Source organism: Phocoena sinus, chromosome 3 (genome assembly GCF_008692025.1).
Source record: "Phocoena sinus isolate mPhoSin1 chromosome 3, mPhoSin1.pri, whole genome shotgun sequence".
Taxonomy (NCBI): Eukaryota; Metazoa; Chordata; class Mammalia; order Artiodactyla; family Phocoenidae; genus Phocoena; species Phocoena sinus.
In genome coordinates, this window is record NC_045765.1 from 169,873,428 (window position 1) to 169,901,388 (window position 27,961).

The 27,961-nt window shown below is 43.9% G+C and overlaps 1 protein-coding gene across 3 annotated transcripts in view; it reads right to left on the reverse strand.

Moving 5' to 3' along the window:
- Positions 1–496: 496 nt before the first annotated feature.
- Positions 497–27,961, reverse strand: part of ICE1 (interactor of little elongation complex ELL subunit 1) — a 63,180-nt gene continuing 35,715 nt past the window's right edge. The window contains exons 13-19 of one of the 3 annotated variants that reach the window (XM_032626069.1): positions 22,367–27,082; positions 20,976–21,144; positions 17,356–17,516; positions 14,343–14,533; positions 12,373–12,479; positions 5,581–5,679; positions 497–1,531 (exon numbers count right to left, since the gene is read on the reverse strand). In XM_032626069.1, the coding sequence (XP_032481960.1) occupies positions 1,350–1,531; positions 5,581–5,679; positions 12,373–12,479; positions 14,343–14,533; positions 17,356–17,516; positions 20,976–21,144; positions 22,367–27,082 (5,625 nt within the window). In that variant the 3' untranslated portion in view covers positions 497–1,349. Of the gene's footprint in view, positions 1,532–5,580; positions 5,680–5,861; positions 7,012–12,372; positions 12,480–14,342; positions 14,534–17,355; positions 17,517–20,975; positions 21,145–22,366; positions 27,083–27,961 lie in introns of those variants that run through there. The other 2 variants (XR_004349108.1, XM_032626070.1) reach the window with 2 other exon arrangements.

The window sequence follows — 27,961 nt, forward strand, 5'->3', positions numbered from 1 at the left end:
AACCTGGCCGTGACTTTCTTCACCAGCTCCTCCCAGCAAGGCCCTGGCACAGAGCACAGGCCCAAGAGACAGAGGTAGAAAGAGGGAACACACCAACCAAAAGCATCCAAAGGGCAAGGCAGAGTTGTTTACAAATCTCAGTTTGTTATAATTACTTAAAAAACAGGAGGAAGAAGTAACAAAATACTTGTCAAATGTGATTTTTAAAGGGTAGCAACTGTAGCTAAACAAAGACATCCAAGCAGCACTTATCTGGCTGGTATCTGCTCTCACTAAGAGCCAACCAGCACTTATCTGGTATCTGCTCTCACTAAGAGCACCTGGGAGAGCACCCAAACCTGATTACATCCGGGCAATCCGCCACGCCTCCGTCCAGGAGGGAGGTCCCTCTGGCAGGCTGCTCTCCTCTGTCTTCGGTTGGCACTGACTATTTGGTTCATCGTTGGCTGGAGCAGAAGTAAGGCCAAGTGTCACTCTTTACTGATCAGGACAATCGTGTGCATGGCTTACTTTTATTTTTTATTATAAAAAACACATACAAGAGTTTTAAGAAATGATGAATATAAGACAAATCAGGACCACGGTGAGTTATTAAACCCATTTTCTATGTACAAATACTAAAATTCCGAAAGTGGAATATCATCAAATGTGAGACACATTATAGGCTGTCCATATATACACGGCACATGCAGAGACCCGCCCGCACTTGGCTGCGTCTGTATGTACACAGCGAGGTACAAACACCCGCGGTGACCTCTATCCTCAGCTCTCCTTTTCCTGGTACATAGTTAAATATTTGCAAGGAACTTTAGAGATCTGAAGAAATGCATTAAAGGAAGTTCTAAAGGCTCTCCCTGTTTATTTACTCTGGTCAGCTACACTCTACACCTTGAGAGGAGCTCTGTAGCCCAACTCCAGCTAAGACAGTGGAAGAGTCTTCGAGGAGCACTGTCTTAGCCTCCTCATCTTTTCCTAGTCAGTCATTTGGGCGCAAAGTCCAAAATTGGCTCAGGAACCAAATCAATGTTTTTACATTAAATTCATTACAAAATGCCACTCAATTTTTAAAAGCGACTAAAAGGACACTTTCTGCAGCAAAAAAGGGCTAAGTTCAAGTTTTTGTTGTTTGACCAAGACACAACAAATTACAATCCATGTCATGTGATCACAGCAGCCATAAGTGAAATGTGTGCGGTTTAGGGAAAGCAGCCACTGCTTCCTTCTCCGCCCCCAGCACTTGTATCTCCCTGACGTCTCTCTCTGGAACCTCGGTTTGCACCCTGGAAGCTGACTGATCTATCTCCACTCGAGCAACGGGAAGGCACTTCTCCGGGCACAGCACGGGGCAGTCAGCCACACTCCTCCGTACACAGAGCGCTGACCTCCTCTAGGGAGCTAAGCACTGCGGAGGGGACGCGGTGAGAGGTCTCTGTGCGCCAGGCTTCCAGGATCTTGGAGATCTCCGCTGGGTTGCTGGGACTCAAGTCACACAGAGCGTACACGGCTGCCAGCTGGATACCCCATGGTATGTCTGAAAAGAATTCCCACATCAGTCATCACACAAGAAAATCTTCGTTATGCAAAATGTTAATGTTGTTGATCTAATAAAATACTATTCAACAAATACTTTCTTCCAGCAATGAAAAGTAAATATTAAAAAAAAAAAAAAACACAATGAAAAAGTTCATTTAAATCCCTTCTGCAAATGGAAAACAAAAACAAAAACAAAGCAAAACACTGCACAGCTCTCTACAGGTTCCTGGCGCTGCCTGTACCCAGAGGACGACGAGCCGGAGTAGGGGCACAGGACCTGAAGCGCCTGCCCTCTCACGATCAGTGCTAAGCTTTCCGAAGTGGTCCTGGAAGGATCACACCCTCATGTTTAAGTTTTAGTAAAATGTGGATCCCAAAGCATCTGTCAAATAAATGACTCCATTATACCCCCGGAAGTGTTTATAAGTGGACTTTGGAAATGAAAAACATGATGAAATGAGAGCAAGTGAAAAACTAATTTTTAGTATGTAGTATAGCATATACTATACTCTTACACACTAGATTATAGTATATGACTATTGATCATGGCATTTAATTGTAGACTATAGCTAGGTTAGAGATTATGGTATATTAGAGTTCTCATTAAGTATAAGTTTACTTAGGAGTTATTTAATTCAAATTTAATTTAGTTCAATTTTAGTTAAATTCACTTCAATCATTTAGTTAAAAAATTTAGGAGTTATTTCATTAAAACTTATTATTAACCATATACTGTTAGTGATGCAATGCCCAATAGGGAAAACTCCTACTATTTAAAAATAAATATCACAAAACCCACACATTCAAATGTTACTGCTATAGATGTAGATAGTACTACAGCAGCTTTAAAATTACATTCCCTGGGCTTCCCTGGTGGTGCAGTGGTTAACAATCCACCTGCTGATGCAGGGGACACGGGTTTGATCCCTGGTCTGGGAAGATCCCACATGCTGCAGAGCCACGAAGCCGTGAGCCACAACTACTGAGCCTGTGCTCTAGAGCCCACGAGTCACAACTAACTACTGAGCCCCTGAGACACAGCTACTGAAGCCCACGCACCTAGAGCCCGTGCACTGCAACGAGAAGCCACCGCAATGAGAAGCCCGCGCACCGCAAGGAAGAGTAGCCCCCGCTCGCCACAACTAGAGAAAGCCTGTGCACAGCAATGAAGACCCAACGCAGCCAAAAAAAAAAAATTTTAATTTAAAAAATATGTTCCCCTTATCTTACATGTAATTAGAGAAGCATAGAGAAGGGCACATAGTAAAGACTTAAAGTCAAACAGTAAGAGTTTTACACAGGGATTTAAAAATAATTATAAGAGCATGTGCACTGTGTAGGCTCTGGACTCGGGCAGCCTGGCTGTGACCTGGTGGAGCTAACCAGTGCCAGGCCTCCAGCAAAGTATGCTTCTTGCAGGGCATTAGCTTCCTGTGCATAGTACGAAGTCAACGTTCAAGCCCTGGAGGGCCAGCCCCAGAAGGTCACCTTGGGGACCCCGTGCTGCTCAGTGGGACAGGGCCTAACCCAGAGCAAGCCCAGTGCAAGGCCCTCTTGCTCCTCCCAGCAGGAGGGCCACACTGTTGCCAGGAAATGTGCACCCGGCATCTGTGGTGAGACAACCCGTCGGCCACTCCCTGGCTACTCTCTGATGACAACACACAGTCTAGACGGTAAGAGTACATTTTCAGGGACGTTACCTCAGCAGCTATTCTAAAATCAAAGAAGACAAAAGTTCTCATTAGCTCAACCTGCCATGCCTCACCCCAAAAGCAGAAGACAACCTACACGTTAAGATCATCTCGGATGTAAATTTCAGATGTCACTGTGTGTTTCCGATGGAAACTGTATAACTGCATTACTCTTTTTTTGTTTTATTCTTTTTTTATTGGAGTAAAATCGCTTTACAATGTTGTGTTAGTTTCTGCTGTACAATGAAATGAGTCAGCTATATGTATACATGTATCCCCTCCCTCCTGGACCTCCCTCCCACCCCCTCATTACACCCATCTAGGTCATCACAGAGCACCAAGCTGAGCTTCCTATGCTTTATAGCATGTTCCCACTACCTATTTTATACATGGTAGTATATATGTCTTTCCTAATCTCCCAATTTGTCCCACCCTCTCCTTCCCCCCCATGTCCACATGTCCATTCTCTATGTCTGCGTCTCTATTCCTGCCCTGCAAATAGGTTCATCTGTACCATTTTTCTGGATTCCGCATATATGCATTAATATATGACATTTGTTTTTCTCCTTCTGACTTACTTCACTCTGTATGACAGACTCTAGGTCCGTCTACATCTCTACAAACGACCCATTTTCATTCGTTTTTATGGCTAATATTCCATTGTATACATATACATGTACCACATCTTCTTTATCCATTCGTCTGTCGGACATTTACGTTGTTCCATGTCCTGGCTATTGTAAATAGTGCTGCAGTGAACACTGGGGTGCATGTGTCTTTTTTTTTTTTTTTTTTGCATGTGTCTTTTTGAATTATGGGTTTCTCTGGGTATATGCCCAATAGTGGGATTGGGATTGCTGGGTTGTATGGTAGTTCTATTTTTAGTTTTTTAAGGAACCTCCATACTGTTCTCCATAGTGGCTGTATCAATTTACATTCCCACCAAAGAGTGCAAAAGGGTTCCCTTTTCTAAACACCCTCTCCAGCATTTACTGTTTGTAGATTTTTTGATGATGGCCACTCTGATCAGTGTGAGGTGATACCTCATTGTAGTTTTGATTTGCATTTCTCAAATAATTAGTGATGTTGAGCATCCTTTCATGTGCCCCTTGGTCATCTGTATGTCCTCCTTGGAGAGATGTCTATTTACGTCTTCTGCCCATTTTTTGATTGGGTTGTTTGTGTTTTTGATATTGAGCTGCATGAGCTGTTTGTATATTTTGGAGATTAATCTTTTGTCTGTTGCTTCAATTGCAAATATTTTCTCCCATTCTGAGGGCTGTCTTTTTGTCTTGTTTATGGTTTCCTTTGCCGTGAAAAAGTTTTTAAGTTTCATTAGGTCCCATTTATTTGGTTTTGTCTTTATTTTCATTACTCCAGGAGGTGGGTCAAAAAAGATCTTGCTGTGGTTTATGTTTATGTCAAAGAGTGTTTTTCCTATATTTTCCTCTAACAGTTTTATAGTGTCTGGTCTTACATTTAGAACAAAAAAAATTACAATTTGTATGGGAACATAAAAGACCGTGAAAGCTAAAGCAATCGAGAAAAAAATGGAGCTGGAGGAATCAGGCTCCCCAACTTCAGACTCTGCAACAAAGCTACAGTAATCAAGACAATATGGTACTGGCACAAAAACAGAAATATAGATCAATGGAACAGGACAGAAAGCCCAGAGATAAATCCACACACATATGGTCACCTAATTTCTGAAAAAGGATGCATTACTCCTTGATTGCATAACATTCAAATAAAAATGAGACTCATCACTTCAAAGGGTTACTTTTGAGTTTTAATCTCTTCCCACAAAGGAATAAGAATATAAAATTACATGCTCTGAGGTATACAAATGAAAAGGAAACCACTACTATGGAGACTGGCTCACAAAAAGCCTCCAGTTTCCAAGTTCTCTGGGGATGCTAAGTACTCAGTGATACCCAGACCACACTGGGGTCGCTGCTTCACACGTGTGACCGCACTTCGTCATCACGACACAACTTCAGCCAGGCCTCTGCAGGCAGCTGAGGCTGAGTCACTGGTCGGAGGTCACAGGACAGCATGAAGATAGTACCGACAGTTTCTGAGACAGAACGTCAGCACCAGGACAATAAGAGAGTTTCCTCTTCCTTAGGGATGCGCTGCCCAACAGGGCGAGCCGCTACCACTGAAACAACAGGAAACCCACACACGTTCAAATGCCAGTGCTGAGAACACAGGCAGAGTGTGGCTTCGTGATCAAACTCCTCACCCCCAAGCACTGAGAGATGCACAGAGCATGGCACGTAGTAAGAACTCAAAACAGATTTAATAAGAGGAATGCAAATGATTTAAAAATAATTATAATAAACAAAAGTTTTACCTTCATCCTGGGCATGCTGTATAAACATACCAATAACTGCACTAATGTTTTTCACAGCTGATGGAAACCCTTCCTTCAAACCCAACTGGCCTAAACGACCTAGGGGGGGAAAAAAAACAAAACAAAATGTAAACAATCTGTGGTTAAATGTTAACTTTTCATAAGAATTTAAAACTTACGTTTTCTTTCGTTTAACATGTACATTAAGCTTCAGGATCCTGAACTGAAGTTAGATGGGTACCTATTCTTAAATGAAAACAAATTAAACAGTAAAGCATCAGGACTCAATACAGCACCATCCGTCCCGGGGTGGGGGGTTGTTTTGGCTGAATGATTCGTCATCTCTTCTGTTACTCACACATACAGATGATACACAGATACACAATGTGTTGCTTTCCCAGTTATCATATAATAAATGGAGTTTAGCAGAACGAATGGTTTTAGCAGGCTCAGTGTGAAATGACTAACTTCTGTGGGTTAACGGACTAAATGTAAGACACAGTTTGCTGTTACAACGTAGTTGGCTAACACAACCTCCGTCCTCACGTAGAGCAGCCGCTCCCAAGTGTGCTCTACTAAACCCCCGGGGTCCTCAAGGTCAAAACTTTGCTTTCCCAACGACACTAAGAAGTGATGTGCTTTCCTTCCAGTGCTGAGATGTGGCCTGACAGTGCAAAGGCAGTGGCGATCAAACTAGTGGACCCTCAGCACCAGTCAGGGCAGTGACAGGGGGGTCAATCACTCTCCATGGCCAGGAGCTCACAGTCGGAAAAGCTAACTCATTCAGAATGTCCTTCATGAAACGGTAACAATGATTCTTATGATATCTAGACCCCTAAGCACACGGCTCTGCGATCTTCCGCGGATGGGACAGGAAGGGCACGTGAAGCACACCCCTGGCACCTCGGCACCCAGACTCTCTCCAGGAAAAGCACCTGTGCAGCTGCTTCAGCTGGGAGGGGAACTGGGTGCTTTCTCCACCCACTTTTCACTCAAAGAACCACTGACAAACTATGGCTATTTAGACCGAGACAGACATTTTCTCAAAAATGATTAAAGTGAACCTGTCACTGCAAGGAAATCATTGTTGTCAATGATAAAATTTGAGCTCTTAAGCAAAATTAGAATTTTGGAAAAACTTCCATCACCTACCCTAAGCTTGACAGCTTCAAATACTTCAGATTTCTCTGATGAGATCAGTGATGATATTAATGTCTGTTTTCTTGATATTGTTGACATTTGGAAGATCTGTACAAATCAGTATTTTCCAAGTGAGCAGTACATGTTACAAAATCATGAATGGGCAAAAGATCCCTTCAACAAGTCAGGTGGACCAAGGGACTCTGGTGCAACAGAGAAGCGAAGTTCACTGATGAGGTTTCAGATTTCACTGCAACTAACCTTTAAGAAATCATCACTTGTTGAGTTGCACTGCAGTGTCAAAGAAGAATATCCACAATTACTTGAACGGGCTATTAAAACACTCCTTTAATCAACTACACATCTGTATGAGACTGGACTTTCTCCAAATACTTCGACCAAAACAACATACAGCCAGAGACTGAATGCAGAGCAGCTATGGGAAAGCAGCCCTTCTAGGGATCTAGACAGTGAAGAGGTTTGCAGTAAGATAATGTTCCATTCTGTTCACTCTTACTTTTGTTTGTTTTGGAAGTAGTTATTTTTCATTAAAAATATCACTTATATTAACATTAGTTTATTACTATTAATCTTAAGTGAATAGTAACATTTTTTTAAACTCCTAGTTTTAATTTCTAGTACAATAATTGACACATAAAACCTGGAGTGACAAAACCTCTTTGGGGGTCTCACTAGGGGACTAAACAGGACAACACTCCTCACCTAGTCCCCACCCATCTGGACCTTCCTTTATTCCAGTGGTCCTGTGGAAACCAGCTTGCTTCAAAGCGGAAGCCTCTGCACCTCCCTCACCGCCAGGCCTCATGTCCTTTTGCCCCGGCTGTTACAGAGGAGGATTCTGAGACATACCTTGGATGCAGTCTTACCCAAGTCCTCTTCCTGTGCTCTTATGACAACATTAACCTGCATGCTCACTGCTCTGTGTCCATGTTCTCTCAATAGTACAAACAGCCCACAGGCTTAAATGTGACCCAGTCCATCAGCCTCATCTCTGTGTTGAATATGGAGAAACTGAGGCACGGGACACTAAAGGGACTTTATTACTTTGTATCCCCTATAGGAACTAGCTTAGCGCTAGTTACACGCACCCTAAATGCTGTGATAGACAGTAGACATTCAGTAAATTCCTACTGATCAATGACTCCCCGGTTAATTCCTAATCCAGGAGGAAACTGTAAACATATGGATAATCCCTTAGGAAGTCTTTCACAGGTTGAAAAGTAATGTACTTCAGAGACCAGAAATTTCAAGGTACTGAGCACTCTTAGGTATCTCCTTGCAATTAGATCAAAGTTCTAATAACTGCATGTCACCAGACCTGTCCTCTGAGACAATCTATCGGGAGCATTCAATGCATGACTATTAGCAGAGAAAGGGACAGTGTGCGTGCCTAGCACAGCTATGGGATCATTTGGCCATGGGATATGCATGTGTTTCCAGATAATACACGACTGCATTATAATGGCTCCCTTTCTTTTAATTAAAAATGCTTAATGAAGTGTGTTTTATAAAGCTTTATTTAAGTTAATGGAGCAAATCAAGAGATAAAATAAGAGGAAATCATGAGTCTGAGGTATATGGTTTGGGGGAAAAGGTTTACATATATGATGACTTGACAAAGATGATGGACAAATTTGCTAAATAGACGGGAAGAAGAGTCCCTCTACAGAAGGAAGGTGAGTGAGTCCAGGGCAGTTCAGCCAACATATTAAAATTCAAGTAAGAAATGTGGAGTCAATCTCAGTGTCAAAGACAACACACTCCCCACTCACGGAAGCCTGAAGAGGAGAGCTTGCCGGCCTTAGGGTAGGTGAGACCCAGTCTACAGGGCAGGGATCAGAGAAAGATAGTTACCCAGGGTTTTCAGTCAAGATTTCAGATGCAGGTATGTTAAGGAAAGGATGAGTTAAGACAATTGCAAAGAAAAGCTGAAAGACAAGGTGAGACACTGGACAGAAATCAACCAAGTACTGGCCATTGCAGCCTGACGTGCGAAAACCTGACGTGAGAAACAGTGTTATCCTAGCTTCCAGGCTCTCCTAACACCAGATGGGCCACTTCAAAATTTAAAGCTCTTTGGGGGGCAAAATGGGGTATCCTATACCTTTATACTCCGCTGCATCTAATGGCATGCAGACTTCCGTCCCCACTCTGCTCCCCTTCCACCCAGGGACCTCAGACAGGGGGTCACCGCCCCCCTACCTCCTGCCCCCCCCCCGAAGAGGCCCCGACCCCGCCAGGACACGAGCCGCCTGGAGTAGACTCTCCCCGTCCTCCACATCCCCAGGGGTCCAGAGCGATCCAAATGTTCCACAAAACACTCTTTAATCCATTATTGTTAAGGTAGGTTAGAGAAACCCCATTTAATAATCACATGTAACCATTTCATTTGCTAACGGCGGTGTTCATACCCCCAATCCAACATTAGATAACACTGAACCATTTTGCCAGACAGCCTGTTCCCATGGGGTAAAAATCCAATTAGGATTTACAAATCTGGAGTTAAGAATACAGACAATTCCTTTATTTTATGAATGCCTACTGTGTGACTTTATTATTAAGAAATCACAGGGGCTTCCCTGGTGGCGCAGTGGTTGAGAGTCCGCCTGCCGATGCAGGGGACACGGGTTCGTGCCCCGGTCTGGGAGGATCCCACATGCCGCGGAGCGGCTGGGCCCGTGAGCCATGGCCGCTGAGCCTGCGCGTCCGGAGCCTGTCCTCCGCAACGGGAGAGGCCACAACAGTGAGAGGCCCGCGTAACGCATAAAAAAAAAAAAAAAAAAAAAAAAGAAATCACAGTCAACCAAGTTAATTATTTGCTAAATTATTTAGTAAATGTCAGCTTCAGAAACTGCAAGAAGCTTCTCCAGCATAGTTTCTTCTTAGAAACGGTTCAAACTCTAACTCAGATGGGTGTGCGGGAAGGAAAGCACATACCCACCCCTAAAGCTGCCTCTCAGGATTCCGCCCTGCTTCCACCCTCCCCCTCGGCCCAACTCTGCTCGCCGGGACCCCAGCCCCTGCTTTGCTCGGGGTGGTGGTGGTGGTGGGGGCCTTCAGCGCCAACAGACTCCCAGCAAAGCTCATCCCCGGTTCTCCGGGAACAGCCCAGTGGCCCCTCTCGCCCTCCCCACACCAGGCTTTTCACTCACACGAGCTCGTCCTGCCCTGGTCCACCCGCGGATCTCAGCAGGGTTTGCCAGTCCTGAGTCTGCTCTCATTTTTTTTTTTTTTTTTTTTTTTTTTTTGCGGTATGCAGGCCTCTCCCTGTTGTGGCCTCTCCTGTTGCGGACCACAGGCTCTGGATGCACAGGCTCAGCGGCCATGGCTCACGGGCCCAGCCGCTCCGCAGCATGTGGGATCTTCCCGGACCAGGGCACGAACCCATGTCCCCTGCATCGGCAGGCGGACTCTCAACCACTGCGCCACCAGGGAAGCCCCTGCTCTCATTTTTGACATTACACTTCCTTTCTAATTAGCCATCCTCTCAACTAAATTTATTTACTTATATATTATAATTTTATTATGCAGTATTGTTAACTATATATTAATTATACATTATTCCTATGACACACATCATTGTATTATACCACTCCTAATTATGTAAATATACATATATTACTCTAAATAATATATATTATCAAATGTTATAAATTATTTTCTCAAAAGCTATATTTTAAGACTTAAAGAATAAATTAGTCTGAGTTTGACTAAAACTACCAGTCAGGTTTTCTCCCTACAATTATACATCCTTGTTTTTAGATAAACTATGACCATATTCTTCTTAATTCACAAATGAGTTACTTTTTAAGGTACATATTCAAAAGTATTTCTATAATCTTGTGCAGGTTTGTCTGGAGCCTGAGAATTTGTAACTTTAAAAAAACTTTTCAGACAATCTGGACAATCAACCAAAGCTGATAAGAGCTAACTGAGGAGGAGAATGACATGTGAGGCCGACCCTCCATCACAGATGCTTCTCAGAGCAGGATGGGGTCAACCACCAGAAACACATCCTCCCACTCTCACTTTCCATCCTGTTACAATCAATAAATACACAAAGAAACAACCACTGCAATGATAACAGCAAAAATCACACCATATTTTATAAGTGTGACTTCAAAAGTATATTCTTCAGCAAATTTCAGATTCTTCATCTAGGTCAACAATGTAAGCATTTACAGACCTAACACCTTTCCTAATTTCTTAAATTCTCAAAAAGCATTCTCAATTTGGAATGAATTAGTTCAAAGTATGAACACATTCTTCCTTGAATCCGTAAGAGAAGCTGCTACCCAAACCAGAATTTCCAGACACACACATGCCACCAGCTGACGGCTGAAAATGAGGTCACTGGCCCTTCTGTGTCCTTGCTGCTCCCACTTGGGGCAGACAGTGGTCCTCAGAGCACTGGACCTGAGGCATTCAGGGAAGTCCCCCACTGGGCAGTTTAGTCATCTCCACTTCCACATTTTCATGCTTTCACGTTCTGTATCTTAACTCCAAGTGTACGTTAGGTTATTTCCAGTGAAAACTGTTAAGATGTCCACCTTGAAACCAGGTTTTTGTCAAGACCCAGTTTATATATTTATTTACTACAATGTTCCTATGTTTGCATGTAAAATGTGCACAGTGCAGGAATGCAGATACAGTAACAAAATTAGTCAGGGATATTATATTTCTTACTGTGGTCTATTTATAAGACTGACTTACGTGATTTAAAAATTCTCAAACCTATTTCAAATGGTTTTATCTTGGAGTTTTAATTAATTAAACACCAAAGGTACTTAAAAGTCATGATAACTATCTCCAAGGATCTAAAGGGCCCTGACACAGAAATAGGCTGAACCTTGTTTTGTCAGCCCCCAAGCAATCAATACATGGCAGATAGAGGAGTCACTTCAAAGTAAAGAGAGCCTTCTAATAATGAACAGACCTCATCACTGATAATGATGCCTGGACTAGAGGGCAGTTTGTCAGAGATGGGGCAAAAGAAGAAAAAATAAGTAAAAATAAAAAATAAAGATTTATGGGTGAAAGGGAGGGAGGGACAGAACTAAATGGCCACTGAGGTCCTCTTTAGATGTGAGATTAAAAAGAATCTATAATTCACTTAAAAGATTTTTAAACAATGATTTTAATTTCTGTTTATTCAGCTTACAATTTACAGAAACAAAATTAAACTAGCTTCCAATTATAGAAGTACATAGTTATCCTTATTGAGTATGAAAAAAAAAACTGGGGTGCAAGCAGGGATTAGGTATCTACTTACTTTATAAATCAAATTAACTGTAATTTATAGCAATGTATCCAGCAATGTATCCTGGAGTGTGTATATGCAAGTGTGTGCATGTGTGTATATTAAAACTAATATCTGAGAATCAAGAGTTCAATTATAAATAAAATGTACTAACATGAAAAATCTTAAATCTGAAAAAGGTGAGTAAAATGTTAATTTACAAAGGAAGAGTATGAGTAATGAAAATTAATTTAGTGCAAAAGTACCTACTCTCGTGGCCGTAAAGTCAGTTATTATAATGAAGTTTCAGTCAAAATATATTATTACACACTTATTCTCTCACCAAGATATCATCAATAACAAGAACAAATTTAATACAACAGACAACTCACCAATGAGCCTCAGTATTGACGCTATGATAATATCAGGAGTGTATGCAATGTTTGCATGTCCTTTTCTGTATTTTATCCACTTATCCATTACAGGCCACAGCTCCTTACTACAAAATAACAACAACAAATATATACATGTATGTACGCATATGAAAGTATGTTCACCCACCATTGTTCAAATATTAAGAAGAAATTATCTTAAAAATGGTCCATAGGAGACAGTGAAGAGGAGGAACTTTTAAAGATGTAGCATTTTTGGCTAACATGAGAACAGACTCTGAAAGCTCACATACTTTCCAACTATTCAGGATCTCTGTGCTTACAGTGGCTTTAAAAAGGCTGCAAACACCCATGCTTGCATCTTTATTCTATTTAACCCTTTTCACAAGGCTTTAGAGTAGAGATGCTGAACAATGTCCCCAAGTCACAGAACTGGAAGCAGTAGAGTCTGGATTCTCACGTGGACCATCCAGATGTAAGGTGGCACCTGCATTCTAGAAGCCTAGTTTCCTGGGGTGGAGCAAGGACAAACAGGCTATATTTTGTAAAAAGAACTAAACCAGAGGAAATGAACCACACTTTACATGGATTAAAGAAACTAGATCTACTGATTGAGAACACTGGCAATTCCTCTTTGCTTTCTCTTTTCAAAAATGTATTAACTTCTTACATAGTATTTATAATATCAGCAAAATTAAATACAGACAAATGAAAGGAAAATGTACATTAAAAAACACATTCTCAGATAACTATCACTCTTTTAATTTGGGGTTTTTCCTCCCACAGACTTCTATGCTTGCATGTATGTGAAAAACACAGCCAAAGTGACTGCAGTGCTTAGGAATCAGGGTCTGGAATCGGCCAGGCAGAGATCCTGATATCCAACACTGTCCATACCGCCAGTGGGGGACCGTGGACAAAGCACCTGTGACTGGCACCACCCCTGGTTGTTTCATCTGTCACTAGGGATAGAAGGGTCCCTGCCCCCTGGGCTTCCAGGAAGATGAGGCCCAGGGTAGCCACTCACACATCATTACCCAGACAGCACTGAACAGACTGTCCTGGCACTTTCTTAGTAACAGACTGAAAAACACTTTCGTGTCAGTATATAAAAATCCATGTATAGCTATTTATTCTAATATGGCTGTATCTCATTATATAGACATTCCATAATTCTATTACCTATTATTTGACATTCAGATGTATAATCTTTCCCGAGTGTTAAGAAGGGAAAACAAGAGAATAGATTTCCACAGAATATATTCCTCAAATGTCTCAAAGATACAGACTATTAATCCTTTGGTGAATCCTTTTCAATGTGATAAACCCCTTTAAACCAGCCTTTCTCAGTCAGGGTTGTAAGAAAATTAAGGGTTGTAATTAACTGCAGAGCAGTTATTTGACTACTTTCTCCATTCTCCAAACATGCTGCATAGATAGATGAACAGAGAAAAGTTAATTCATCACATAAAATGGACCCATGAGCGTTAACAGGCTCAGTTCTCTCCTGAAATCCCAGTGAGAAGAGCTGCTGACCCAGAATTTTGAATATTTCTGTTCCTGTGGGTTTTTCCATAGTATCTGTACACTAAGATAATGACCATTACATTTCAATCTACACATACTCTCTGAGTACCTCTCTTGTGTGGGCATGGCTCTCTCTACATACATACCGGGGGAGGCCAGGGAAACCAAAGTCCCCACTGCATGAGATTCGTTTTCCTTTAGTAATAAGAGGATACAGTGAAAAGTAGTGAAAGGTACCATAAAAAAATAAAGCGAGGGGATGTGGCAGTGACACTGACATTTAAGAGTAGTTTTATTAACTCTTACCCAAATCAAAATGTGCTTTGTAAATGTTTCAGCTGCCTTAAACAGCAAAAATGATTCAAGCCACAATTCAGCAATCATTGAACAGACTACCTGACAATTCAAATAACCCAACTTAAGTTAGCAGAATAGCCCTGTACCTTATAATGTTGTCATGTGTCCAAACCCACTTCTGATGGCAGCAGAGCAGATCGATGGCACATATGTACTCCCAGGTGTTATCACTTAGGTCTTCACCAAATCTTTCACTGGACTGAAATTCTGTTTTTGGACATAACTGTATGGTCAAAAGCAGCTTAGAAACCATGAAGCCAACATCTGCAGGAGCATTCTAGCAAAGAAGGTAAAAAAAAGAAAATTCAGAGTTTCAAATATAACATACCTCATGTGGGTGATCTCCAAGAGTACTAAGAAGCATCAGTTGAATAATCATTAAATTTTAAAGGACACCTTTTGAAAGTTATTGTGAATAAAGAACTATGTTTATCTTAGTCATAACAACTGTCCTAAAATGATTATACAATGGTGGTCGACAGGCCAGATAAAAAAGCTCCAGGCAGAATGCAGAATCCAGTCAGGTAGGAAAGACACTGCAATCCAGATAGGAATGCAAATTTTCATTAACTGAAATCAGAGAATTAAAATTTTACTAAAAAACAATTTTAATCTTTAAAAAATTCTTCAATAAATTCATTCTGTCATCTTTCTGACCCTAGATATCAGTCTGCTTTTTCCAGAAATTCATAAAATTGAATCAGATTGTACTAGACTCTTCTGTCTGGCTTCTTTTACACCTATGCATGCTTTTTTTGATATTTTTTTTCCACGTTCTTGCACGTATAGGTAGCTTGAACACCCCTTTTTACTGCCAAGTAGGAATCCATTGTATGGATATACCACAGTTTGTCCATTCACCTATTGACAGAAATTTGGGTTACTTTCAGGTTTAGGCTGTAATTAATAATGCTGCTTCGGACATTCATGTACAAGGCTTTTTGTGGACATAAATTTGACTTTCCTTGGGTACATACCCAGCAGTGGATTTATAACTTTTTTCTTTTTTTACTGGGTTTTGGTATTAAAAATGAACAAGGGGCTTTCAATCTTCGCTTACACCTGAAAAAGACTGGAATTAGTTGGTTCTTTAAAGATTAGATAAAATTCAGATGAAATCTATCCACACTTCTTGTATATTAAAATTTTAATCACCTTTTCAACCTTTTAAAATGGAAAACAACTGGTTTATTCCAGCGTTTTATCCCTAAAGCCAATTCTGACCATTTTTATGTTGCTAAGGAACCATTCTTGGTTTCCGAACCTGTTTTGAAGCTGTAGACGGCAGTCTTCTCATTCTTCATCCTCCATCTCCACTCACACTGCCTCTCTCATTCTGAAATCTTGACCATTTTTGCTTTTCTCTTTTTACATTAATCTGAACTGAGTTACCTGTTTTATTAGTATTTTTTAAAGGCAATTTTTTTGTTGTTGTTCTCTATTTCATTACTATTACACCTCTTAAACTGTATTTTTCTTCTGGATTCCTTCTCAAATTTTTAATTTTTAAGATGATTATCAGGGAACTTTACTTATTACTTGTTTAATAATGAAGACATTTAAACTATTTCAATGAGTGTAAGTTTTCCAAAAACGAGAGGTCTTCGGTATGAAGGGTTTTCCTTTCACACCAAATACTGTGATTTTACTTCTGAGTTTCTATTTGTTCACAGATTGTCCAGGACTGTGTATCTCGATCTCCAGGGAATTTTTATAGAATCTTTTAATTCTTTGTCTAATTTTACTGAGTCATTGCCAGAGAATTGAGTGTAGACTCTTTACTTTTTAAAAATTAAGGTCAAATGCATGACTGTTTTTTGCAAATGTCACAGACATATGAAAAACTACAGTCTTCATTCAAGTTTACTTTTTATATTGTTGAATTCTACTAACTCTACTTATTTTTGTGCTTCACATCTATTGAATTCTGTAGGACAGAATTTGGAAGTCTTGGACTATAATGGTATCCCCCCCGCAAGTGTTCTTTTTTTTTAATAGCTTTGACTTTATATTTTTATTTGATATGATACAGGCTAAACACACTTATTAAAATTCTACCTTCTTCATTAATCATGTTTTATCATCCAAACATATCTGGCTTCATCCTGAACAGGCCAAAGGAGAAGGCTCCAGTGCACAAGCAGGAGGACCAAGTAGGGACAGAAGTGGACCTGCAGGTAACCGCAGAGGGTGGAAATGCGTGTATGGATGCTCTTCTCACTGCTAAGGGACTGGAATCTGATGGTACCTCACACCAATACACTCTGGTTTGTCTAGGTGGATTGATGAGATGATTACAGACTTGATTTTTAAAATTCCCTAACTTTTTATCTACCAATAGCCCTTTCCTTTTCTTTTTATAAGAAAATAAAAGTCTAATGAAGAGTCACATCAAAAAGTACTAAAAAGGAAAGCAAAATGACATATAAAAGTCGACTACATGCATAAGCCAGAATTTTTTTAAAAGAGGACAGTAATACAGTCATTAAAAAGGGCAGAACAAAGTGAAAGTCAATCTCTCACTGACTTCAATACCTCTTCTTAAAGATTACCACTATCAATTCAGCATCCAGCAATTCTCATTAGAGAAAATCTATGAAGAAAAGAACACCAATCTAGATACTATATTAACATATCAGTCACGAAGGAAAATAAGATAATGAAAGAAAACATGGAACACAATACTTAGAACAAACACAAATTCCATCAACTGGAAAGAAAAACAGAATATTAGATTCAGAAAAAATCGTAACAGGAAGGAATTGAGATACCAATTTTTTCACTTGAGTACCTACTGTAGAAGCAAATGATGTGCAACTCTTCTGAGCCCTCACATATATATGTGCGTGTACAGATTTCATCGCCATAAACTAGTACACAAAAGAAACTTTGTTCAATTAACACACAGGTCTACAACTTCTCCCAAAGTGTCTCATGCATACTTAATGAACAAAATGCATAAGCTTAGACTAAAATGATATTTTAAAGGATCTAATATGAAAAATAATATCTCTGAAATGCTCACGAACTAATACAAAACCAAATAATAATATTTATATAAGACCTACAAGTACAGTGTTACATAAAAAGAAACCTCACCTTCTCCCAATTGAGGAAAGCTCGCAAACAGTTCAAAACTTCTCCTTTAGCGCGTTGCCTGGCTACCAACTGCATTGCCTTATTAATCACCGATTGAGAGATAAATATATCATGCCACATGTTTGCAATGAACAAAGTCAATTTTTCAGACTCTGGAAAATCTATGAGAAAGGAAACAAGATAATAAACCTTTACGTCTGATTAAGTGAATAAATGACAAACTAAGAATATATTTGAATAATTTCCCCTTGTGCACAGCAGGGCCACCTAAAGCTAAAGGGTGGAAGCCTGACGAGGCCCCAGCCTCAGTTATTTCAACTCTGCTTCTCCATCTCTCCTACCCATCCCTCCCCTTCCCCCGCCCCCCGAGCCAACCTTTCTTTCTCTTTGGCAAACTTTCTTTAATCGAATTTGAAACACAGTGCATGAGTATACACCACTGTAGAAAAGAGCAATAAACTCCAAAACAAGAAGAGAAGGCAAACCTCCTCTTGCAGGTTCCAGACCCTGCGCCCAGAACCCTCCCATTTGGTGCGTGTCCTTTCAGGCCATGTTTTATGCATTTACAAGACAGAATTCACTTGAAGAACACCTAAGGCTTTTGATATGAAGGGATGTTTTTTTATAAATTATGACTGATAATCCTTTTCTTATGAATACCTTCTCCAAAGCCATGGCTTGTCTTTTCTGTTTGTCTAATCAAGTTAATCGAGGCACAGCTTACATACAATAAAATACACTCTGTAAGCAGACAGTCTGAAGGATTTTGACAAATGAACACACCCATGTAACCCCCACTACAACCCACAGATAGAACATTTCCATCATCCCAAATTCCCATGGTCTGACCCTTTCAGTGAATCACTTTGTCCCAAATACAGACAAGCGTGATCTGCTTATTGTCACTTTGCACATGTGTCTTTTCTCAAATATTTATGAAGAGATTTGTAAAGCATGCACCCTTTTCTGTCTGGCATCCCCCTCTCAGCAAAATCCATGTTGCTGCACGCATCACTAGCCTTTTCCTCGTTTGTCTGAGTAGTATTCCAATTGCTTGATATACCACACTCATTTTTCATTCAACTCCTGACGGACCTCTGTTTCCAACCATGGGCTATTATGAATTAAGATGCTCTGAATACCTGTGAAATGTATAGGGATATGTGGATATGTCTCTATTTCTGTTGAGTAAGTACCCGAGAGTGACATATCTGTGTCATATGATAAACTGTTTAATTTTATAAGAAACTGTCGAAGTGTCCTGCAACTGGTTTTATCAGTCAACACGAAGACTCGGATCTTTTTGGCATGACGCCACATCTTCTTCATTTTCTCTGTTCATTTTATCTAACACTGCAGGGTGTGTAGAGAGAGGGTATCTCAAAGCATAAACTCACTGTGCTATTTTATCTAACACTGCAGGGTGTAGAGAGAGAGGGTATCTCAAAGCATATACTCACTGAGCTATTTTATCTAACACTGCAGGGTGTAGAGAGAGAGGGTATCTCAAAGCATACACTCACTGTGCTATTTTATCTAACACTGCAGGGTGTAGAGAGAAAGGGTATCTCAAAGCATACACTCACTGTGCTATTTTATCTAACACTGCAGGGTGTAGAGAGAGGGTATCTCAAAGCATACACTCACTGTGCTATTTTATCTAACACTGCAGGGTGTATAGAGAGAGGGTATCTCAAAGCATACACTCACTGTGCTATTTTATCTAACACTGCAGGGTGTAGAGAGAGAGTATCTCAAAGCATACACTCACTGTGCTATTTTATCTAACACTGCAGGGTGTAGAGAGAGAGGGTATCTCAGCATACACTCACTGTGCTATTTTATCTAACACTGCAGGGTGTAGAGAGAGAGGGTATCTCAAAGCATACACTCACTGTGCTATTTTATCTAACACTGCAGGGTGTAGAGAGAGAGGGTTATATCAAAGCATAAACTCACTGTGCTATTTTATCTAACACTGCAGGGTGTAGAGAGAGAGGGTATCTCAAAGCATAAACTCACTGTGCTATTTTATCTAACACTGCAGGGTGTAGAGAGAGAGGGTATCTCAAAGCATACACTCACTGTGCTATTTTATCTAACACTGCAGGGTGTATAGAAAGAGGGTATCTCAGCATAAACTCACTGTGCTATTTTATCTAACACTGCAGGGTGTAGAGAGAGAGGGTATCTCAAAGCATACACTCACTGTGCTATTTTATCTAACACGGCAGGGTGTAGAGAGAGAGGGTATCTCAAAGCATACACTCACTGTGCTATTTTGATCTGTTACTTTGGAAGCCTTGTGCTTATCTGATTATACTTCCTCCTGTCCCAGGACTCCACATGCTGTTCCCTCTGCCTGGAATTCTCTCCCTCACTTTTATCTTCACATCTAAGTTCAAAAGGCACTCCGATGAGGAAAGCTTCCTCGACCCCTGAGACTTTCTCAAACCCACCTTCCACAGCACAAGTCATTCATTCAACAGATACTTAACGAGAGCATACAAGACATTCTCCTGGGGTGAGGATGTAGTAGGAACAAGACAAACAAAATCCCTGTCCTTAGAGTACACGACCTAGCAGAGGAAAGAGACAGCAAACAAAAAGGTAACAGTGTAACCACAGCAAAACAGAGGGAAAAACTTCCCTGCAGAGAACCTGTTACAAAGACCCAGAGGTGAGAGCGGGCTGGGTGTGTCTGAGGAAGAACCAGAAATCCCACGTGGGCTCTGCAGAGTCCCTGTTGCCCTGCTTCCTGCTGCCCTTCACTGACAAAACCTGACGTGTGCGCCCCACTGGAAGGCTGCATCTATACCTGGGTTTGGTCACCATCAAAGCCTTAACACTTATGTGCACCCCGTAACTATTTGTTAAATAAGTCAGTGACTGAAAAAATAAATGAAGTGGGCAACAAACACAGCAGCCTCACTCACAACTCTACAAGTGACAGATTCAATTATCCTGATTTATAAGCCCCATAAACATTATGGTAATAAAAGATTATCAGTCTTTGCAATCTAGATAAGACTCTCTGATGCAGCATTAAATTCCATTTGTGTATCACTTTGCTATATTAAAATGTTTCCACTGATGATCTGATATGAAGGAGTCCTATTTGCTCCATTAATAGACTTAAGAAATAGTAGTAAAAGGAAAAGAGAATCAAAGGACAGCCCTCCTTTCCATTTCTCCCTGAAACTCTTCTTTCCATGAGCTTATGAATCCATCTTAGCGTTTCTGCCCTTTCCAGCTAGTAACAGAGCAGAGCAGTTTGTCACTCTAAAATGATTCCATTATCTTGTGTCAACTATATCTGACTCTAAAGTAGATGCACAAGGAATAAAACCGACACGCACTAATGAGAGATACACTTTTATACACAAGTGGAAATGTATATGCTGACCTAAGTAAGCTTAAGTCACACAAATTCTCCCACTGAAAACCAGGTATGGCTGGGTCTATAGCTGAGGCTCTTCATGCCTTCTGGTAAATGCACAAGATAACATGATTTTAAAAGATACACAGCAATACCTTAGCTGAAAATACAGATGCATATATAAGCAGATAAAAAAGCAACAACCCGTTTTCAATACAAGAATGTCGCCATCTAAACATACCTTCCTTAAGTAGACTGTAGCAAAACAAGCGAGCTCTTTCCAAGTCTCCCAGTTGCCGACAAATACCCACATACACTCTGCAGAGGGCATGGATGTAATTGTGCTCCACAGACATCTTCTGAATTTTCAGTTCTGAGAGAATAGAGTGAAGCAAGCACTCTGCTAAAGGCTGAATTGGAAAAAAAAAACAAAACGAAAAGGCAATGTACACTGATACTTATCTTCATCCTACTGAAGACCAGCTAAAAGTTACAAAATTAAGTACCTTTTGGAAAGTTGGAAAGATAAAACGTGCCCTGTCTCAGAAAGTAGAGGACAACACCCACCGTGGTAACTTGCTTTAGCAGGGAAAGCCGTGAGGCTCGGGGAGGAGAGAGCCCATGCCTGTCGGTGTCCGGGGGTCAGCGGGGCTGCAGGGGCCACGGGGCGAGTCCCAGGACACCTGGATGCCTACTGTCACTACCACCACTCCTACAAATGACCACTTTTTGTTTTTTACTAAAATAATCTGTGTGTATGTATTAAATCCACTCATATTCTACTCCCATTCTTGTTTTCTGAACTCCAATGTACTCTACACATTTATCCTGTTTAGATCTTAAAATACTGGGTAATGTTTTCCTCACCCAGGGAAAGGAGCATTAAGTAATTTGATACATTCAGTCATTTGAAAATAAACATCTTTCCAAAGTTACCTGTACTGCTCTTTGTGCTTTCTGAAATGCAACCTAAGAAAAATAAATATTTATACCATTGTGATTCCAAGGATGTACAGATAACCGATAAAGCATAATCCATGGGACACTGGAAATCATCCACCCAGTATCAACATAAATATGTAGAAAATAAAAACCGAGGAAAGTCCTAATAAACCATGTAGGTAAATCTGCATAATCCTCCCCCAGCCCCCTTCCTGAAACTAAGCATCTGTTCCTGTTTGATTTCTGACCTACACCAAGGGAAGTGGGGGGAACTCACACACTACCTTTCTGACTCTCAAAATTCTCAAGTGTGTATGTAATATCATTCACAGAAAAGAAAGTCTCTATTACATAGCAATTTGATGCTTTGAAGCAAATCATTTTGAGCTTTTAAGCATGCCAGAATCAATAGGAAATATGCAATTTAAGTCCTGACAGGCTTTTTTTTTTTTTCCCTTTAAAATTTTAAAGTATTTGGTGAATACAAATTATCAAATCTCCAACATCTTATCACTTCTCAAATGTATAAAATGCTGGCTAGAAATAAAGTACAGGTCCTAATGTTTACACAGGTGACTGCCCATCTCTGAGAATAAACTTCTGTTCAGGGCCACCTCCCCTTTCGCTGACAGGAGACGGGCTCTGAGGACATGCGATTCCTAACGCTCCCAGAGCAAAGGAGCCACATACCTTTTTTGTTGTGCTAAATTCATAAACAACTTCTTTCTCTTGATCTCTCATCACAGGCTTTTTGGAGATGTTTCCCACATACACATGACTACGAATGACAGGTAACAGGTCAAAGGACGACTCTGCGATTTTCTTCAGAGCCTCCGCTACGGCTCTGTCGTAGGACTCCACGGCTTCCTTGGGGCTCAGAGGTGACTGTGAGACTGTACTGACGGCCAGAAGACGACGCCCCTCCTCCTCTGCCCTCACAGCTGCAGCGTGGGAGGGGTTCCTTTGGGGGCTCCTGCTGACACCCTCTGAGGGGGGCTCTGGCTCCGGGGACCCGCTGTCCAGGCGCAACCTCTTAGCACTCCTCGGCGTGCCCGCTGACAGTGCCCTTTTCCCACCTGAACCCTGCGGAGGCTCCGGACCTCTCGACTTATCCTGTGTACAGTCACCACCAGAGCTGCCCCCTGCTTTCACAAAGGCGGTTGAGCTTGAAGTGATGGCTTTGAAGCCCCTGATGGCGCTGGCGGGCCCCGGGAGGTTCTTGGAGTCGGCCGGGGGGCCTCGCGTAAGCTGGATGTTCCCTTTGAGGATGCTGAGGGTGCGGGCCCTGGCGGACAGCTCTGGGTACATGGTGTCCAGGATCTTCACGGAATTCTCCTGGGGCGCTGCCACTGCCGGATGGGCAGAGGCGAACGGGGGCAGGCGGCCGGGCACGGGGACGGCGTGCTTTGGGGTCGCAGCACAAAACTGCAAAGGAGATGACAGGACCCTGTCATTGGCCGGGGCGGTGGACGGGGATGCATGTGGAGGAGAGGAGTGCCCCGGCTCCTCCAGCAAGGGGGACACCATAGGCGACACCGGGATCTCACACGGCGGAGAGATAGGGCCGCGGGGAGAGACGGGTGAGCAGGGGCTGGAACTTGACGTCAGTGGAGAGGCTGGCTGTGAAGTCCTCGGAGGCGTGGCTATCAGAGGAGCCAGCAACGGGGGCAGGGGGGGGCCCACCTCCTGCCGGATCTTACTTAGCGTGTCCGCGCAGCAGTCCGCAGGAGTGGACGTGTCGGCACTGGCTAGGATGGTCTGCGTCTGACTTCTCTGAGTTTTTCCGTTCCCTCTTTCTCCAGAAAATGACGGAGAAACTTCACTCTGAGTAGTCTCCATTCTGCTCGACGCTAACATCTTCACTGGTTTGTTTGTTTGATCTCTGTTTGAAATCTTTGATCGATTCTTATTTTTGCTCAGCGGCTCTAGTTTCGAATTATAGTACGTGTGATCAGAAGGAACCGTCTGAGTCTCAAAGTTCTGATCGTAAATCTCAGAGCTAATCCTCACGCTGGGCTTAACGGGTCTATTCCGCAAACGACTTTTATCAAAATTAGTACTCTGACCGCTGCTTGAAATATCGCCCTGGGTTCCGGCCACACCGCTGCCACACTGGGGCTCCTGAGAAGGAGGGCCGGGGCGATCGGTCTCTGGGGACTTCTCCACGGAAGGAAGTGGAATGAAACCAGCTGCCAGCCCTTCTGGATCTGGGGAAACAGGGGCATCTTCAGGGGCGTCACACAGGATAACCTGGTCCACTTCTGGCATGAGAGCTACCCCGTTGATGATGGTCCAGTTGTCCCCTTTCTCAATGACTAGATTCTGATCCTTATTTATCAGCACGTTTATAACCTCTGAGGTCACTGTAGAGATCTGACACTGAAACGCCACTTCCCCCGGCCCCACTCCCGGGGCAGCGCACAGCGGCGAGGGCTCCGGGGGTTCTGACGAGGCCTCTTCCTTACCATCCACTGGCCTGATCGCATCCAAGTTACCCGCAGATCTGCTCTGCGTGTTCTCATGGCCAGGCCCACCACTAGCGGGAGAACCGCCCCGAGTGTCCGAGCCGGCCGTCGGCAGGGGTGAAGAGGAGCCGGCTGCTTCCAGAGGCAGAACTTGTTCTTTCTCGCGCTCCGCTGTAACGCTGTCAGGTGCATTTAAGAGCTGTAACTCACCAGCATCCTTCCCACCAGCGTCCTCCCGGTCGGGCTGCAGCTCCTGGTGGATCCTGGTGAGCACCTCAGGCAGTGTCTCCAGGGAGCGCTGAGCAAGCCGCCGCCTCATGTCCCTTAAAGGACAGTCGTCTTCCTCCGAGGAGCCGACGCACTCCTCAGAGGTTTCTAGTGTTTCCTCTTCACACAGTTGCTTTCTGTACTTTTCTCCTGACGGTTCACTTTGCTTTAATTCCTTGTTCATCCCTTTATTTAGGGTTCCTTTGTTAGAACATTCTGAAACAGAGTCCCCTGAACTATAATCTCTTAACTGACAACTTTCAAGAAACATCACAACCTCGGACGTGGAAAGTCCGTCTGTCTCGGAGAGCGCACTGAGGCTACAGTCCCGCAGAGCCGAGGTCAGGCACCCCACCTCGACGGAAGGTCTGGTCTCGGCCGCACCGGCGCTGGCAGCCCCCACGCCTCTTCCGGAGGCCCCGCCAGCACTCTGCTGGATGCCCTCCAGCCCGGCTTCGGGATCGTTCTCTCCCTCACTGCAGCTTGGCGCGTCACCCTCTTCTACCTCAGTGTCACCTCCGCCTGCCTCGCGGATGCCCGTGTAACAGTACAGGGCACCAGTGAGGCTGCTCTGCGGGACAACAGGTTTCTCCTCATCTTTGCTGCCAAACGCTGGTGAAAAAGCAGTCTCTGTGGTGTCTAGAGCTTCAGGAGAAGCAGCCCCGGGAGTGTGAGACGGCAGCTGCGGATGCTCGTTTGGGCCGTGCTGTACAACAGACGGGTCCGTTGTAACGGCCAGGGCCTCCCCAGAGGCTCTGACTGTGTCTCCAACAGGAAAACCTCTTGACAGCGTCACCTCCGTGGCTGGAAGTTTATCCACATCCAGCCTGGACGTGTCCACATTTGTGGCAGGAAGACACGGGCTCTGCTTCTGCACCTCTTCCTGCACTGTGGCTTCCGTCACAATGCCTTGGTTTGGGACCAGGATGTTGTCAGAAGAGAAAGATAATGTACTATCTGTGGGATAATGGGAACTTTCTACTGGTACAGAACCCCCTGGAGAATCAAAGTCTGACCTTCTCCAGGAGGAGGAAACTCCCAGGGCAGCACTCTCTATAGCAGCTGCCTCCCTGCTTCTCGGTGCTGTGGGCGCTCTCTCCCCACATCTTGCTCCAGATGGTGTCCGACCAGCCCCACTATCAACGTCTGTCACTAAGGGGGGCTCCCTCCTAGACAGTCTCGAGGGTTCCCATCGTGCGCCCTGCATGGTTTCAGGCCGTGCCTGCTTGGTGATAACTGACACCTGGTTAGGCAACAAGGATGCAGGCACCCTGAATCCTGCAGGACTGTTATCCTCTCCAGCACGTTCAGGCTTGGATGCTGATCCTCTGCTTTCTGAGGACGCCGCCGCCTCTTGTTCACGTTCAGGTTGAGGTCCCAGCCTTTCTTCACCACTTCGCTGTAACAGATCACTGTGGTGCCACAAAGTGCTTTCACCAAAGCCAAAGCCACTCCTGATCGAGCCAGACTGAGGCCCTGCCGACGATGTGAAACCTGACCGACTCGGCGTGAGCTCGACCCTCGGACCTTGCCTTTCACCTGGCCCGCCTCTGGCGGCTCCCGAGAATCCTGACTGCAGGAGTGAGCAGATATCGTTCATGCCCTTCACAAGGGTCGTACACCCCACCTCGCTGCCCCTCTGACCATTAGAATCAGATGCCCCCGACACTGGGCTCAGGGCATGTAAGCTGTTCTCCAGATGGCCTTCTCCTATGGGACACTCCGGGAGCTCAGAATGTACATCTAGCATGGTGAACATGGCAGCTTGTGATTTCTGCTCCAAACGATGCAGTTCGGGAGGGCCTACTTCAGTAGGAACAGATGTTTCAGCGTCATCCTCCAACCCAGAGGGAGTCCGGGGGTGACCGCAGAGAGATGAGGCCACGGGGGAAGATAACTCCTCTCCCAGACCGAGCACCGCGGCAACCAGCGCGGCCCCTGCTGCTCCTGGGGCAGAAGGGTCTCCCGAAATGAACCCTCGCATTGCCTCTCTTTCCTTCTCCAATTCTCCAGACAGTCCCTGAAAATGACCAGAAGTGGACAGACGACCTGATGCTGAAGTGACTCCATCAGTCAGTGTCCACTTGGTCACCTCTAATTTAGGTGATCCTATCACTCTGGACACTAGGGTTTTTCCTTCAGGTGCGCTGGGCTCATTCGATGGCCATGGGCCCAGGGGAGGATGACACGAGTCTGACGTCCCAAGAGCCGTGCCCTCCTCTACAGCCAGGCCGCTCAACAGCTGCTCAACACGCCCGCTGCCCGTGGGTTCAGGACGTGTCTTCTCCATCTGCACTGACCCATCCATCTCCCAAGCCTCTCTCTGTCTTCCTGCCTCATCCAAAATGCCTTTTTCTCCCTTGCTCACGAACTCAGATGACACCATCCAGTGTTTCTCATGAGCGGAGGGGAACGTGGCTGCAGGTTCTCTCAGGTTTGCTGTAAATGTCCCAAACCCAACCGCTGTCACCTCACTGACTTCCAATGTATTTAGAGCTTGGGTGGCTTCGTGCGGTTGGAGCTTTTCCTCCCATGTTCCAGTTCCTTTACTTTTTCCAGATGAGCTAAAACAATCCAGCGATTCTGGTGTATCATCTTCTGAAACAGGCTCAGAATTCCTATGTTGGGCTGAGTCATGATCACTGGAATCTGTACACTCTCCGAAGTAGATTTCCTTAAATATAAATGAATTACATTAATTAGTTAGTAAAACACTACTTCAGTCAACTAAACGCAACTACCAACTAAATGCATTAAAAAAAAGTGTGTGCTTCCTGAAGAATCTGAGGAAAGGGTAGTCCACTCTCTGGACTCTATCAACGGATGGGTAGGTCTCAATGAGCACAGCACTGCTTCACCTTCTTTCCTTAAAGAAGCCGCCTCTCCCCAGTGTTTCCTGCACTCACACTGCTTCTCCCCAAACGGAGAAGCTTCCCAGTTCTACTCCACATGCAGCCTAGGGTTAGGTCTGTTCTCCTAACTTCGAAGCAGGCCTCCTCTCAACTCTGACGTCCCCATTTTCTGGCCCAAAAGGCTTCCGCCTCTAGCTGCCCAGCCCCGCCTGCCTTCCCCAGCGAGCCGCAGGCTCTGGCCCAGGGCAGCTCGCCCCAGCGCCAGCCCGGCCATCGCTCTGGGTGTCACCCTGCAGACCCCTCTTGCCACACCTCATGTCTGTGCTGCACCCCGACACCTCTGCCTCCTCCACGGCCCCTGACTCCAGGTCTGCTCTGGAAGCCTCCCTCCCCGTCTTGAGTGGTAGAGACCACACGGCCCCCAGGAGAGCCGGTTCAGCCACCCGTGCCCCCTGGTCTGCGAGACCCAGGGACTGACGAAGAGTCACCACCGTTGACATGAACTTGTTCCCACTGGAGAAATCCTTTCCTCCCTTGGATGGATGCTAGGGCACCATCACCCCCTGGTTTTCCTCTGCTGTCCTGACCTCTTCTCCTCCTCTTCTGTTTGGCCGCGTCGACACTGACAGCTCTCCAGGACTGTCGGGACCTGACCCTCTCCTACACGTGCATTCCGGCTGGATGACAGCACGCAGCCCCGG